The 12980-nt window shown below is 37.4% G+C and overlaps 3 protein-coding genes across 6 annotated transcripts; all 3 read right to left on the reverse strand.

Annotated features, from left to right (window-relative positions):
* Nucleotides 1–3: 3 nt before the first annotated feature.
* LOC141697109 (putative disease resistance protein At1g50180) lies at nucleotides 4–4632 on the reverse strand. Of its 3 annotated transcripts, none has more exons than XM_074501326.1 (2): nucleotides 2333–2470; nucleotides 4–2049 (listed from the first exon to the last, which is right to left on the reverse strand). In XM_074501326.1, exon 2 carries the CDS (start codon nucleotides 2024–2026, stop codon nucleotides 206–208), a length of 1821 nt encoding a protein of 606 aa, XP_074357427.1. In that variant the 5' UTR covers nucleotides 2027–2049; nucleotides 2333–2470; the 3' UTR covers nucleotides 4–205. The 3 variants fall into 3 exon arrangements, with proteins under 3 accessions (XP_074357427.1, XP_074357428.1, XP_074357429.1); XM_074501327.1 differs by having other exon boundaries at nucleotides 1885–2049; nucleotides 2333–4632; XM_074501328.1 differs by having other exon boundaries at nucleotides 1918–2049; nucleotides 2341–4632.
* Nucleotides 4633–5455: 823 nt separating this feature from the next.
* On the reverse strand, nucleotides 5456–6124 carry LOC141696570 (putative disease resistance protein At1g59620). Its single transcript, XM_074500696.1, has one exon. The coding sequence runs from the start codon at nucleotides 6122–6124 to the stop codon at nucleotides 5456–5458; it is 669 nt and encodes a 222-aa protein (XP_074356797.1).
* Nucleotides 6125–7617: 1493 nt separating this feature from the next.
* LOC141697329 (putative disease resistance protein At1g50180) lies at nucleotides 7618–11844 on the reverse strand. Of its 2 annotated transcripts, none has more exons than XM_074501630.1 (3): nucleotides 10683–11844; nucleotides 8182–10370; nucleotides 7618–7949 (listed from the first exon to the last, which is right to left on the reverse strand). In XM_074501630.1, exons 1-2 carry the CDS (start codon nucleotides 11671–11673, stop codon nucleotides 8434–8436), a joined length of 2928 nt encoding a protein of 975 aa, XP_074357731.1. In that variant the 5' UTR covers nucleotides 11674–11844; the 3' UTR covers nucleotides 7618–7949; nucleotides 8182–8433. The 2 variants fall into 2 exon arrangements, with proteins under 2 accessions (XP_074357731.1, XP_074357729.1); XM_074501628.1 differs by having other exon boundaries at nucleotides 8175–10370.
* Nucleotides 11845–12980: the final 1136 nt, after the last annotated feature.

The raw sequence follows: 12980 nt of genomic DNA on the forward strand, positions 1-12980 counted from the left end.
CAGATTTGTCCAGCAAAACTTGAGTACTTCACTGTGATATTTATTGTTTTAGTGAATCACTTTAAGAATATGTTCAAACAGCAGTTTTTCTTTTCTCACAAGGCTTAATTATATCCGGGCATATCATTTGCCAGATCATTAATGAAATATCCCAGAAAGAAAACGTATTACAAATAAGTAACAGAATCAAACAGTAAAATGAAAATTATAAATCAATGATTAGATCAGGGACATGAGCAACCTTGTAAAAGTCGGGTCCTTGTTCACCGTTTTCTAGGAGAACCCTATCATAGAATTTTGAAGGCATCTCCCTCAATATTAATGTCCGAAGGGAAGTGAGATAAATGAGTCCTTCTGAAAGCTCCTCCAAATTTGGACAATTATAAATTTCCAAGTGCTCAAGAATGTGCATGCTTCCTTCTTCCACCTTCCATTTTTCCAAATCACCAAGATCCCACAGACAAAGCCGTGTGAGCCGTGGGAAACCTATGGCTGAGCACACCATTGCCTTGCCCTTATATGTGTTCTCTCCTAAATCCAAATCCCTCAAAGTTGGAATCTTCTCCAGTACTGGCATCGGGTCTTCCTCTAGGCACGATTCTCTCAATTTTAGTTTAGTGATACCAGTGAAAGATGCATCAATATAAGTAAGATTTATTGATAATTCAGCCAGCTCTGGGAGCTGTCCATTTATTGATAATTCCTGAAGGTTGAACTTATGATCCCACAACAACTGTCTTATCATATCTGGGTCATTTAGGAACCCTCCATCAAGTATCCAAATTCCAAGGGCCAAGTACTGGATACAGGTATTTGATGACAAGGCAATATCAGATAAGTACTCGAACATCTCTTGGATTTTGTCGTAATGATCAAATACTTTTAGCTTTAGTCTCCGAAGACTGGATAATTTTGGTAGATCCTTAAACTCACACCACACATTATTGAAATTCTCGAGTGTCTCTAATTTACTCATCCCATTGAACCGTAATTTCCTTGAGTTACGATGACTCCATTCTGGTAAATACAAATGACGCAAATATGCCAACTTGCCCAAAACATTACTTGACACCGGTGACATTAGATGATTATTGTAATTATCTAGTTTGAGAGTCTGTAGTAGCACCAACTTATGTATCCATGAAAAGTTTTTCAAGTTAGAACCCCTTAGACTGAGATATCGCAAGTAAACAAGGCTGCCTAATACCCTTCCTATACCACAACGGATACCTAAAACTTCTTGTCGACCAAGTCTTATGTTTTCAAGAGCCAAAACTCTTAGTAACTTAAAATTGGCCAAGTAAGACCCCGGTGGTGGTGACAGACTTTCATAACTATCGATATTTAAATGTAAAATTGATCGGTACTGCTGGTGATTGGGTTTCTTGAAAAAGTAAGGACTGGTTGTAATGCCTCTTTCGTGATAAACTACAAGCTGTCTAGTCTTAGCAACCTGGGAGACCCCAGAACTATTGGGATGAGTACCATTTCCTCCTCGAAGATCAATTGTTTCAAAAAATTCATCTGCTTTTGCCTGGAATAAAGATAGGTCTCTCATAAGGTCATGAAGAGAACAGCTATTAAACTTCGTAAGAGATGATTCCAAATCATTAAATCTCACTTGAACCATACTCCTATGGACCAGTTCTCCCATGTAAGATTCTGCGACTTGCATCATTGTCTCTCCTTCCCTTTTTTCACTGGATAGTACCATTCCCTCAGCAATCCATAACTGATATAAAGTTTCTGCATCTATCCATTCATCTTCCATAAATTTACTTAGATATAAAAAACATGGTTTTAGTTGAGGAGGCAAAGCATTGTAACTCCGAACTAAAATGTCAAATAGTTGTTCCTGTTGATTTTCTCCCAACCCTTTCCCTTTCTTTAGGGATGATAGACTATCATTATACACTTTTTCCCACTCTGTGAATGAAGGTTTTGTGACAAGAATTCCCCCCAAAATCACTATTGCTAGTGGAAGACCGGCACAATATTTTACCATTTCTCTTCCCATGTCTTCCATTTTTTAAAAATCTCTGTCAATGTCTGTAACAGAAGAAAGAACAAGAAAGATATATAAGGCTACAAAATCAAGCCATGCCTATTAACTGATGCAAAAATATAACAGAAAGATAGAGATAGGCAAAACTCTAATTTGACTAAGGTTAACTTGGAACCATTTTCAACTACATTTATTTTTTCTTATTAAGAAGTTTCAGGGTACTGTATTGGATGTTCAGAGAAAACAGTTCTGAAGTTCATCAGAAGTGTCATAACTTTGAACATCTGGAATGACACATAATAAATGCGCGTAATTACATAAATGTACGTAGAAACCTTCCTCTTGGGGAAAGTGCTTTCAACTGAAGTAGCTCCCAACTTTGATCTGGGCTTAGACATTCTGGTTGGTGAATGAGTCCTTTAGGATTTACGTACTCAGCAACATGAACATTGCGACTTGTAAGCATTAATTTGCTTAAAGAGTTTTCAGCAGTGAATGCCGCTTTTATAGAATCCCAATCATCCTCTGACCATATGTCATCAAGTACTATCAAACATTTTTTCTTTTGCTGAATATGTAGCAGATTCTCCACCAGCTTCTCGTCATCCCAAGTAAAGATTTCCTCTTTCTTCTCATGGATGAGACAGATAAGGATTCGCTGGAACACCTGTTTCTTTTGCCACTTCTGTGAAATGGAAACCCAGGCTAAACCTGCAAAGTGAGTCTTAATGGTGGCATGATTGTATATTTTTTGAGCGAGAGTGGTCTTACCAAGACCTCCCATTCCACAAATAGAGATAAGCGGGTAACAGCCATCACCTTCATCAACCAGATGTCCCACCAAGCGATCAACATCTCCCTCAAATCCAACAAATATTTCTGGTTGGACAATATTGAAAGTATGAAACCGCTTTAGCATTCCTGGTGTTCCATGAGTTGAGCCTGATGATTCTGGGGTTTCTAATGTAGATTTGATATTACAATCACAAAAGCGGTTGAAGAGAAGACACGTCTTCCTTTGAATATCTTTGATCTTTCTTGAGAACTTCCATGTGTTGATCCACTGCATTGTTTTCCCAGGGGATGAAGAAGTTTTGACAAGAAGACTTTCAACAGCATGTTCAGCATCATAGGCAAGGTCTCGTACATCCGCAAGCAGAATTCGGATATTTTGGTCATGTAACCTTGAATCAGCATCTGGTAAAAATGTCCTCATTCGCATGAGTTCTGTCACCACTTGTTCAATTTCATCTTTCACTCCCTGCAGAAGCTGAGCATCTTCACTCAATAAATCAGTGAGCCTTCCGACAACAATGGACATAATTGCTTCAGCCATTCAGAAATCAGCACAAAATGTAATAGTTGTAATGCAGATGAAATGTGTGGAGAAGGTTTTCAAAGTAATATACTTTGAATAATTGTTCTTTGAGCATGACATATTACTTTATTAGTTGTCCAAACAAATAAGATGGCCCAGTTTTTCTTTTTCTTTTCAACTTGCTTTAGATTCTCTACTAAACTAATTTACAACTTCATATGTAATAATTTCATTTCCTTGTTAAACATATACCAATAATAAATAGTTAGATCTAAAAAGAACCTCAAATAAAAACACATTACTGAAAAGAGAAAACGAGAGATGTTTGTCGTGATCATTCGCTACATTGCTGACACTGGGAAATGGGAATGAAGCTCATCCGACTTCTGAGTGTATGTGGAGATCTGGGACATGAGCAACCTTGTAAAAGTCGGGTCCTTGTTCACCGTTTGTCAGGCGAATCCTCTCACAGAGTTTTGAAGGCATCCTCCTAAACATTAGTGAGATCTAATGATGATTCCAAATCATCATTAGATCTCACTTGAACCATACTCCTATGGACTAGTTCTCCCATGTAAGATTCTGCGACTTGCATCATTGTTTCTCCTTCCCTTTTATCACTGGATAGTACCATACTCCTATGGCCTAATACTCTTTCGATATTACTACCCAAAAAGGTACCTAAAGCAGATCGTCTACTATGTGTTACTCTTTCAAGAGACAAAACTCTTAGCAACTTAAAATTGGCCAAATACAGTCCCAATCGTAGTTGCTGACTTTCATCTTCACGATCCAGAAATAAAATTGATCGGTATTGTTGGTGATTGGGTTTCTTGGTAAAGTAGGAATTAGCTTCTACGCCACTTTTCAGATAAAATACAAGTTGTCTAGTTTTAGCTTCCCGGGAGATAACTGAACGATTGAGATTCAAATCATTTCCTTCTCCAGTATCAATTACTTTGAAAAAATCTTCTGCTTTTGCCTGGGATAAAGATAGGTCTCTCATAAGATCATGAAGAGAACAACTTTTGAACTTCGTAAGAGATGATTCCAAATCATTAAACCTCACTTGAACCATACTCCTATGGACAAGTTCTCCCATGTAAGATTCAGCGACTTGCATCATTGTTTCTCCTTCCTTTTTATCACTCGATAGTACCATCCCTTTAGCGATCCACAACTGATATAAATTTTCTGCATCTATCCATTCATCTTCCATAAATTTACTTAGATATAAAAAGCATGGTTTCAGTTGAGGGGGTAAAACGTTGTAACTCCGGACTAAAATGTCAAATAGTTGCTCTTGTTAATTTTCTCCCAACCCCTTTCCTTTCCTTAGAGATGATAGACTATCATCATATACCTTCTCCCACTCGACCAAGGTAGGTTTTGTTACAAGAATTCCCCCCAAAATCACTATAGCTAGTGGAAGACCGGCACAATTTCTAACCATGTCTCTTCCCAATTCTTCCATCCTTTTATAATCTCTGGCAATGTCTGTAACGGACAAAACAGGAAAAGAGATATGTATAAGCCTACATAAGATAGGCCTATTAATGAAGGCAAAAGAAAACACTTAGAAATAGTTATGACTCTATTCTGATGTAACATGTTCTTCAGGTTCTTTTCTCAATAACAAGTAACTCATAGTCGGTCTAGCAACATTTATTTAGTATTTTATTGGATTTTTGCAAGTCTAGTTCTACTTCACATGTACAAAAACCAACTGGTTCATCAGAGGTGTCACAAGTTTGCAGTCCATTTTGTTATTAGAGTTTAGATTAACTTGAACTTATGAAATGAAACATAATGAATGCGTGTAAATTACATATGTACCTAGAAAACCTCCTCTTGTTGGAAGTGCTTTCAATTCAAGTAGCTCCCAACTTTGATCTGGGCTTAGAAGTCCTGGTTGGTGAATGAGTCCTTTTGGATTTACGTACTCAGCAACGTCAACATTACGACTTGTAAGCATTAATTTGCTTAAAGATTTTTCAGCAGTGAATGCTTCTTTTATAGAGTCCCAAGCATCGTTTGACCAAATGTCGTCAAGGACTATCAAACATTTTTTCTCTTTGAGGATATGTTGCAAATTTTCCAGTAACTTGTCGTCTTCCATCTTAAGTATTTCCTTAAGATATAATTATTCGCTGCAACACTTGTCTCGTTTGCCACTTTTGTGAAATGGAAACCCAAGCTAAACCAGCAAAGTGAGTCTTGATGGTGGAATGATTGTATATTTTTTGAGCGAGAGTGGTCTTACCCAGGCCTCCCATCCCACAAATAGAGATGAGCGGGTAAGAGTCATCGCTATCATCCACCAGATATCCCACCAATCGATCAACATCTGCCTGAAATCCAACAAATATCTCTGGTTCAACAGTTGTGAAAGTGTGAAATCTCTTTAGCTTTCGAGATGATTCTGATGATTCTAACGTTGATCTGATATTGTAATGACCAAAGTGATCATAAATTACAAAAATCTTTCTTTGGAAATCTCTGATCTTTATTTTGTGCTTGCTCTCCTGTTTTCTTCTCTTTCTTTCACTGGAAGAAGCTTTGACAAGAAAAGTTTCGACAACATGTTCAGCATCATAGGCAAGTTCCCGTACTTCAGCAAGCAGAATTCGGATTTTTTCTTCACCTAACCTTGAATCAGCATCTCTTAAGAATGTCTTCATCCGCAAGAGTTCTGTTACCAGTTCTTGAATTTCATCTTGCACTCCATGCAGTACTTGAGAATCTTCGCTCAATAAATCAGTGAGCCTTCCGACAACAATGGACACAATTGATTCAGCCATTTAGAAACCAAGCACAGATGTAGTAGTTGAACCAAACTTGTAAGAATTTACAGATGAAGGTTTCTCCAAGCAGACTGTGAGATGGCTACAGTTCAGTCCGCCATGATGTTCCGATCTGAATATGATCTGAAAGTTAATAAACGAGTAGTGATTCGTGCAAAAAATTGGGTTCAAAATTTTACACAAAATGACATGGTAAATGAGGTGGGATGCTTTCACTCGTGATTTATGTGAATACAGGAGCTCATTCCAATAAAAAATAGTTACACATATAGACAATCCACAAATAAAAAATAGTTACACATATGTAAAAGGAACTTCAAATGAGTGCTCAAAAGCAGCAGAAGTTAATCAAATAAAAGTGAATTAGTGAAAAGGGAAAAAAGTGATATTTGTTGCATCTTTGATATTGGGAATTTAGCTTTTGTCTCCGAAGACTGGATAATTTTGGTAGATCCTTAAACTCACACCACACATTATTGAAATTCTCGAGTGTCTCTAATTTACTCAACCAATTGATCCATAATTTCCTTGAGTTGGGATGACTCCATTCTGGCGCAAATTTGCCAGCTTGCCCAAAACATTTCTCATTTTGCTAATTGATTAAACACACACGTAATGAGTCGAACTTGCCCAAAATATTTTCTCCTAGGCACCGCATTTAGTGTCTCGATAGTCATTGACTTGAGCTTATTATTTGATCTATCGGCTTCGGACATTCTGTTCACTTCTTAGTCATTTAAAAAATCAGTGAGCCTTCCGACAACAATGGACACAATTGCTTCAGCCATTCAAAGTAGTACTTGAAATGCAGATGAAATGCAGCAGTGAGCGATAAGGACTGTGTGGAGAAGCTTTTCAAAGTGATATACTTTGAATGATTGTTATTTGAGCATGACATATACTTTATAAGGTGGTCCAAACAAATTAGTTTTTTAATAAACTAATTTGTGACAACCCGTGTCTAATCTAGAGTCTTTTTCAAAAATCGGGTCAAGTCCCGATTCCGAGTCCGAAATAAGCCGCAGCCTACGGTCCCAAATGCAGCCAACTTGGGTAACGAGTAACCCACCACAGACCCCCAAAAGATCATGATTTGTTGGTGCACATAGTAGTAGTACTTCAACTTATAAACTGAACAGAAGCCCCAAATCTTCTCGATGTGAGACGTGGTGTCCCGTTTTTCTCTTTCTTTTCAACTTGCTTTAGATTCTCTACTAAACTTGATGGTGCAGCAAAGTTATTACAGTATTCTACATGTACCAGAAGATGCAGCAGAAACAGGGGAAGCTGTTAATTCACACCTTCATATGTAGTAATTTCATTTTCTGGTATGGTCACATTTGAAATTCATCTGGCCCTTGTTAACAGAAGGTGTTGATGATTTTAGTTACAACATGAAATTATTTAGTAAATATTAGTAGTTGCAATAGGACTGATGGAATCTTGTCGAATACACGTTGTCGCTAAAGATATATAAATATCGCACAAAATAAAAAACAAAAACGTCGCATAAAATAAATCTAACAAAAACGGTTCACATAAAATTTTGACACTTTCTCGCAAAAAAATCAGATAGTTGGTTTACATGATGGCTAAGCACACCATTTCCTTCCCGTAATATACCTGAAATCCAAGATACAAGTCCCTCAAAGTTGAAATTTTCTCCGGTACCGGCATCGGGTCCTCCTCCAGGCACGAGAATACCAATTCATAGTTCGGTGATACGAATGAAAGGTGTACCAATTGGAGTATGATTAGACGTTGTTTGGGAGTGCTGTTGAAAACTGCTGTGTTGTGAGAAAAACTGCTAGTGGAAAATGTGCTGTCACGAAAATTAGATGACTGTTTAGTAATTTTCTTTAATTCATGCATATTTTGAAATATAATATATAAAAATAATATTTTTGAGAGGTTTGATAGTGAAACTGATAACTACTTCCTGCAAAAGCTGAAAACAGTTTTTTTCAAAAGTATGGTGAACATGCTTTTGCTAACAACAGTTTTTATACCAAAATCACTTTTCTAGACAACAGATTTTAGGATTTACCAAACACCTTTCTGACAGCTTTTCCGCAAAAAGCTGTTGTAGCTATCTGTAACAGCAATACCAAACGGAGCCTCAAGGAATTCAGCCAACTCCGGGAGCTCACCCTCAATTGATAGTTCCTGAAGTTCGAACTTGTGATTCCACACCAACTGTCTTATCGTATCCCTATCATCTTTGAACCCTTGATCATATATCCGAATATCAAGGTTCAAGTATCCGAATAAATACAATGCTATCTCGCGTTTTTACCTAACACAGATTATCTGACATTTTGGGCCGTAACCTGAAATTGTGCCAAATAACGAGCCATTTCTCTGTTATGAGCGGGAAGCTCCTCCAACTGATAGATGATAAGATCAGGGATATTAGCAACTTTGTAAAAGTCGGGTCCTTGTTTTCCATTTATCACGCGTACCCCATCATATAATTTTGAAGACAAAATTAGTTTTTGAAGGGAATTGAGGAATACGAGTCCTTGTGGAAGCTCCTCCAACTGACAGCATCCGCTAATTTTCAACACAGAGAGAACCGGCATGCTTCCTTCCTCCATCTTCCATTTTACTAAATTCGGAAGAGACACCAGTTGAAGGCGGGTGAGTTTCGGGAAACCCATGGCTGAGCACACCATTTCACTTCCATTATATGCGCGATGCAAATCCAAATCCCTCAAAGTTGGAATCTTCTCCAGTACTGGCATTGGATCTTTCTCTAGGCGTGACCACGATAGTTTTAACTTGGTGATACAAATCAGAGATGCATCAATATGAGGATTATTAAGTTGCTGCTGCTGCTCAAACATTTCACCTATTTCCGGGAGCTTGCCATCTATTGATAACCTCTGAAAGTTAAACTTATCATTCCAGAACATCTGTTGGAGGATATTTGGATTATTTGGCGACCCTTCATTCCATATATCATAATCAAGGGCCCAGTATCGGAGACTGGAAAATGATGACAAGGCAAGTGTTGCTAAGTTTGTCATCATCTCTTCAACATCATCGTCATCATCTTTTGCTTTTATCGTTAGCCTCTGAAGACTAGTTAAACATGGTAGATCCTTAACCTCGCACAACAGAGGATTAAAATTCTCCAATGTCTCTAATTTGCTCAACCCATTGAACCTTAACACAACATTCTTCTCTAACTTGTAATAGCTCCAATTTGGAAGATACAAATGTCGCAAATAGGCCAACTTTCCCAATATATATCTTGACTTTGTTGGATAAGGGACATCATTGTATCCATCTAGTTTAAGAGTCTGCAGCAGCACCAGATTCTGTATGAATGGAAAAATCATCAAATTAGATTTCCTAGCACTAAGATATCTCAAGTAAATAAGGCCGCCTATTACTCTTCCAACACTAGGACCAAAACGAGCACCTGAAACAATTTGTGGATAAAGGTGAACATTGTCCAGTGCCAAAACTCTTAGCAACCTAAAATTGGCAAAATGCAACCCCAGTACTGGTTTCAAACTTATACATTCAGCACCATTCATAAGTAACATTGATCGATACTGCTGGTGATTGCGTTTCTTGGAAATGATGGATTTAGCTTCTTTGCTGCTATATTTGCCATGACAATGTACTACAAGTTGTCGAGTGTAAGCCAACACGGGGAGATGAAAATCATTTCTTCCTCGAAGATCAATTGCTTCAAAAAAATCTTCTTTTTTTGCCTTGGATAGACATAGATCTCTCATAAGGTCATGAAGAGAACAACTTTTGAACTTCGTAAGTGATGATTCCAAATCATCATTAGATCTCACTTGAACCATACTCCTATGGACCAGTTCTCCCATGTAAGATTCAGCAACTTGCATCATTGTTTCTCCTTCCCTTTTATCACTGGAGAGTACCATCCCTTCAGCGATCCACAACTGATATAAATTTTCTGCATCTATCCATTCATCTTCCATATATTTACCTAAATAAAAAAAGCACATCTTCAACTGAGGTGGCAAATCATTGTAACTCCGAGCTAAAATGTCAAATAGTTGTTCTTGTGGCTTTTCTCCCAACCCTTTCCCCTCTTTTAGTGATGGTAGACTATCATTATACACCTTTTCCCACTCTACCAACGAAGGTTTAGTGACAAGAATTCCCCCCAAAATCACTATAGCTAGTGGAAGACCAGCACAATATCTAACCATTTCTCTTCCCATGTGCTCCATTCTTTTATAATCTCTGGCAACGTCTGAAACAGAAAAAGAAACAAGAAAATAAGGCTACTCGTATAATTAAGGCTAAAGAATAATAGACACATAGAAATAGGTACGACTCAAATTTGATTGACACTAAATGTAACATTTTCCTTCGCTTTCTTTGGCCTTAACAAGTCACTTATAGTCAGTTGGCGTTCTGCAACTGGTGTTTCATACGTTTCAGAAAACATGGTTCAACTGAGTATGGTTACTGTATGGTATTTTCCCAGTCTAGTTCATCAGAGGTGTCATAGTTATTTACATATGAAAAGAAACATAATGAATGCATGTAAATACTTAATTACCTAGAAAATCTCCTCTTGTGGGCAGTGCTTTCAACTGAAGTAGCTGCCAACTTTGATCTGCGCTTAGAGACTCTGGTTGGTGAATGAGTCCTTTTGGATTTACGTACTCAGCAACATCAACATTACGAGTTGTAATAATTAACTTGCTTAAACATTTTTCAGTTGCGAACGCCACCTTTATAGAATCCCAAGCATCAGTTGACCATATGTCATCCAAGACCATCAGGCATTTTTTCTTTTGCTGGATTTCTTTCAGATTTTCTACTAACTTTTCATCGTCCATCATAAGAATTTCTTCTTTTCTTTCATGAGCGAGGCATATAAGAATTCGCTGCAACACCTGTTTTGTTTGCCATTTCTGTGAAATAGAAACCCAGGCTAAACCTGTAAAGTATGTCTTGATGGTGGAATGAGTGTATATTTTCTGAGCGAGAGTGGTCTTACCTAGACCTCCCATTCCACAAATCGAGATGAGTGGATAAGAACCATCCCTTTCATCCACCAGATATCCCACCAAGCGATCAACATCAGGCTGAAATCCAACAAATATCTCTGGTTCAACAGTAGTGAAAGTGTGAAAACGCTTAAGCTTCCGAGATGAATCTGATGATTCCTGGGATTTTAAAGTTGATTTGATATTATTATCACCAAAACGATTGTAAATAACAGACATCTTTCTTTGCATATCTTTGATCTTTATTCTGCACTTGTTCTCTTGTTTTCTTTTCTTCCTTTCATTAAAAGAAGCTTTGATAAGAAAAGTTTCGACAACATGTTCAGCATCATAGGCAAGCTCTCGTACATCCACAAGCAGAACTCGGATATTTTGGTCATATAACCGTGAATTAGCATCCGGTAAGAATGTCTTGATCCGCATGAGCTCCGTCACCAGTTCTTGAATTTCATCTTGCACTCCATGCAGTACTTGAGCTTCTTCAGACAATAAATCAGTGAGCCTTCCGACAACAATGGACACAATTGCTTCAGCCATTCAGAAACCAAGCACAAAATGTAGTAGTTGAAATGCAGATGAAATGTAGTAGTGAGCGATAAGGAATGTGTGGAGAAGTTTTCAAAGTGATATACTTTGAATAATTGTTCTTTGAGCATGACACATTGCTTTACAAGTCGTCCACAAACATTCAAGAATCCATTTGCAAGTCTTTAGACTACTTCATTTTGAATTATTGGATGACTGTTACGAAAAGTCAATAACAATCTTTCCTTCCTATTTTCTGCTATTAGAAAAGTGTTACGAAAAACTTTATTTTCTGCAATAATTGATTTTCTACAAGGTTATTACAGTATTCTATATATACTAGAAGGTGTTCATTTTCACCTCCGTATGTAATAATTTCATTTCCATTGCTGGCATGGTCGGCGCATACCAGTTGGTTGATGATTTTAGTTACAGCATGAAATCATTTAATATCTTAGCGCTGGACAGCAACTAACGTAGCATTGAAGCGTAGAAAAAACAAGTGATAATTTATGTGAAGACTCTTATACGAGAATTCCTTTAATACCTGAATCCACGAGAAAGATAAGGTAATTTAGATTTTAATTTTAATCAAAGAAAGATATATAAGTCTACATAAAATATCAAGCTAGGCCCATTAATTAAGGCAAACGAATAATATAACACGAAATTATTGTCTTCTAGGTAGGAGGATATTAAGTTAGAAATTCTGTCTCGTGAGAAAAGGGGGAAGCAACTAAACAAAGCAGTTACACTCAAACTCTGCATTTCTGTAAGAATTTGTTAAAGAGTACAAGATCTTGTTCGGAACTTCCTCTACCACCTTAATATTTTAGATGGATTGGTTACTTAACATGGTATCAGAGCTCGATTTAGTCCGAGGGACTCGTGTAGGATTGACGGAGAGAGTTAAAGAGTATAAGATCTTGTTTGGGTCTTGCTTTACCATCTTAAGGTTTTAGATGGAGGTTCATTATCGGTCACTTCATCCAAAAATCGTAAGAACGGAGGAGTCAAGGCTAGCCTCGTGTCACCTCCATCTCCCTCTCCTCGTACTTAAATCAGTCATCAAATTGGTCTGTTTTTTTCCGTTTCTAAGTTGGAACAAATACATAAGTTGCAAGTGCCAGCTGAACAGATAAGCAGGATATTGATTTTGAGAGAGTTATTCATTAGACAGGGAGAGATAATATTAGAGAAATGTATTCATAGAATTAAGTAAAATCAACCTGTCTGATTCAGATACATCAAATACTACCTCCATTCCATATTACAAAAAAAATAATTCTATATATCAAATTAAAGCCTGAACTCTGAAC

This window comes from Apium graveolens, chromosome 11 (genome assembly GCF_009905375.1).
Source record: "Apium graveolens cultivar Ventura chromosome 11, ASM990537v1, whole genome shotgun sequence".
NCBI lineage: Eukaryota > Viridiplantae > Streptophyta > Magnoliopsida > Apiales > Apiaceae > Apium > Apium graveolens.

What these genes read in the sequence shown, in the direction of transcription:
- LOC141697109 (XM_074501326.1), bottom strand. Translation starts at nt 2,026, where the DNA reads ATGGAAGACATGGGAAGAGAAATGGTAAAATATTGTGCCGGTCTTCCA.
- LOC141696570 (XM_074500696.1), bottom strand. Translation starts at nt 6,124, where the DNA reads ATGGCTGAATCAATTGTGTCCATTGTTGTCGGAAGGCTCACTGATTTA.
- LOC141697329 (XM_074501630.1), bottom strand. Translation starts at nt 11,673, where the DNA reads ATGGCTGAAGCAATTGTGTCCATTGTTGTCGGAAGGCTCACTGATTTA. An exon ending in CACAAGAGGAGATTTTCTAG is followed by an intron (nt 10,371 to 10,682) that starts GTAATTAAGTAT and finishes TTTCTGTTTCAG; the next exon opens with ACGTTGCCAGAGATTATAAA.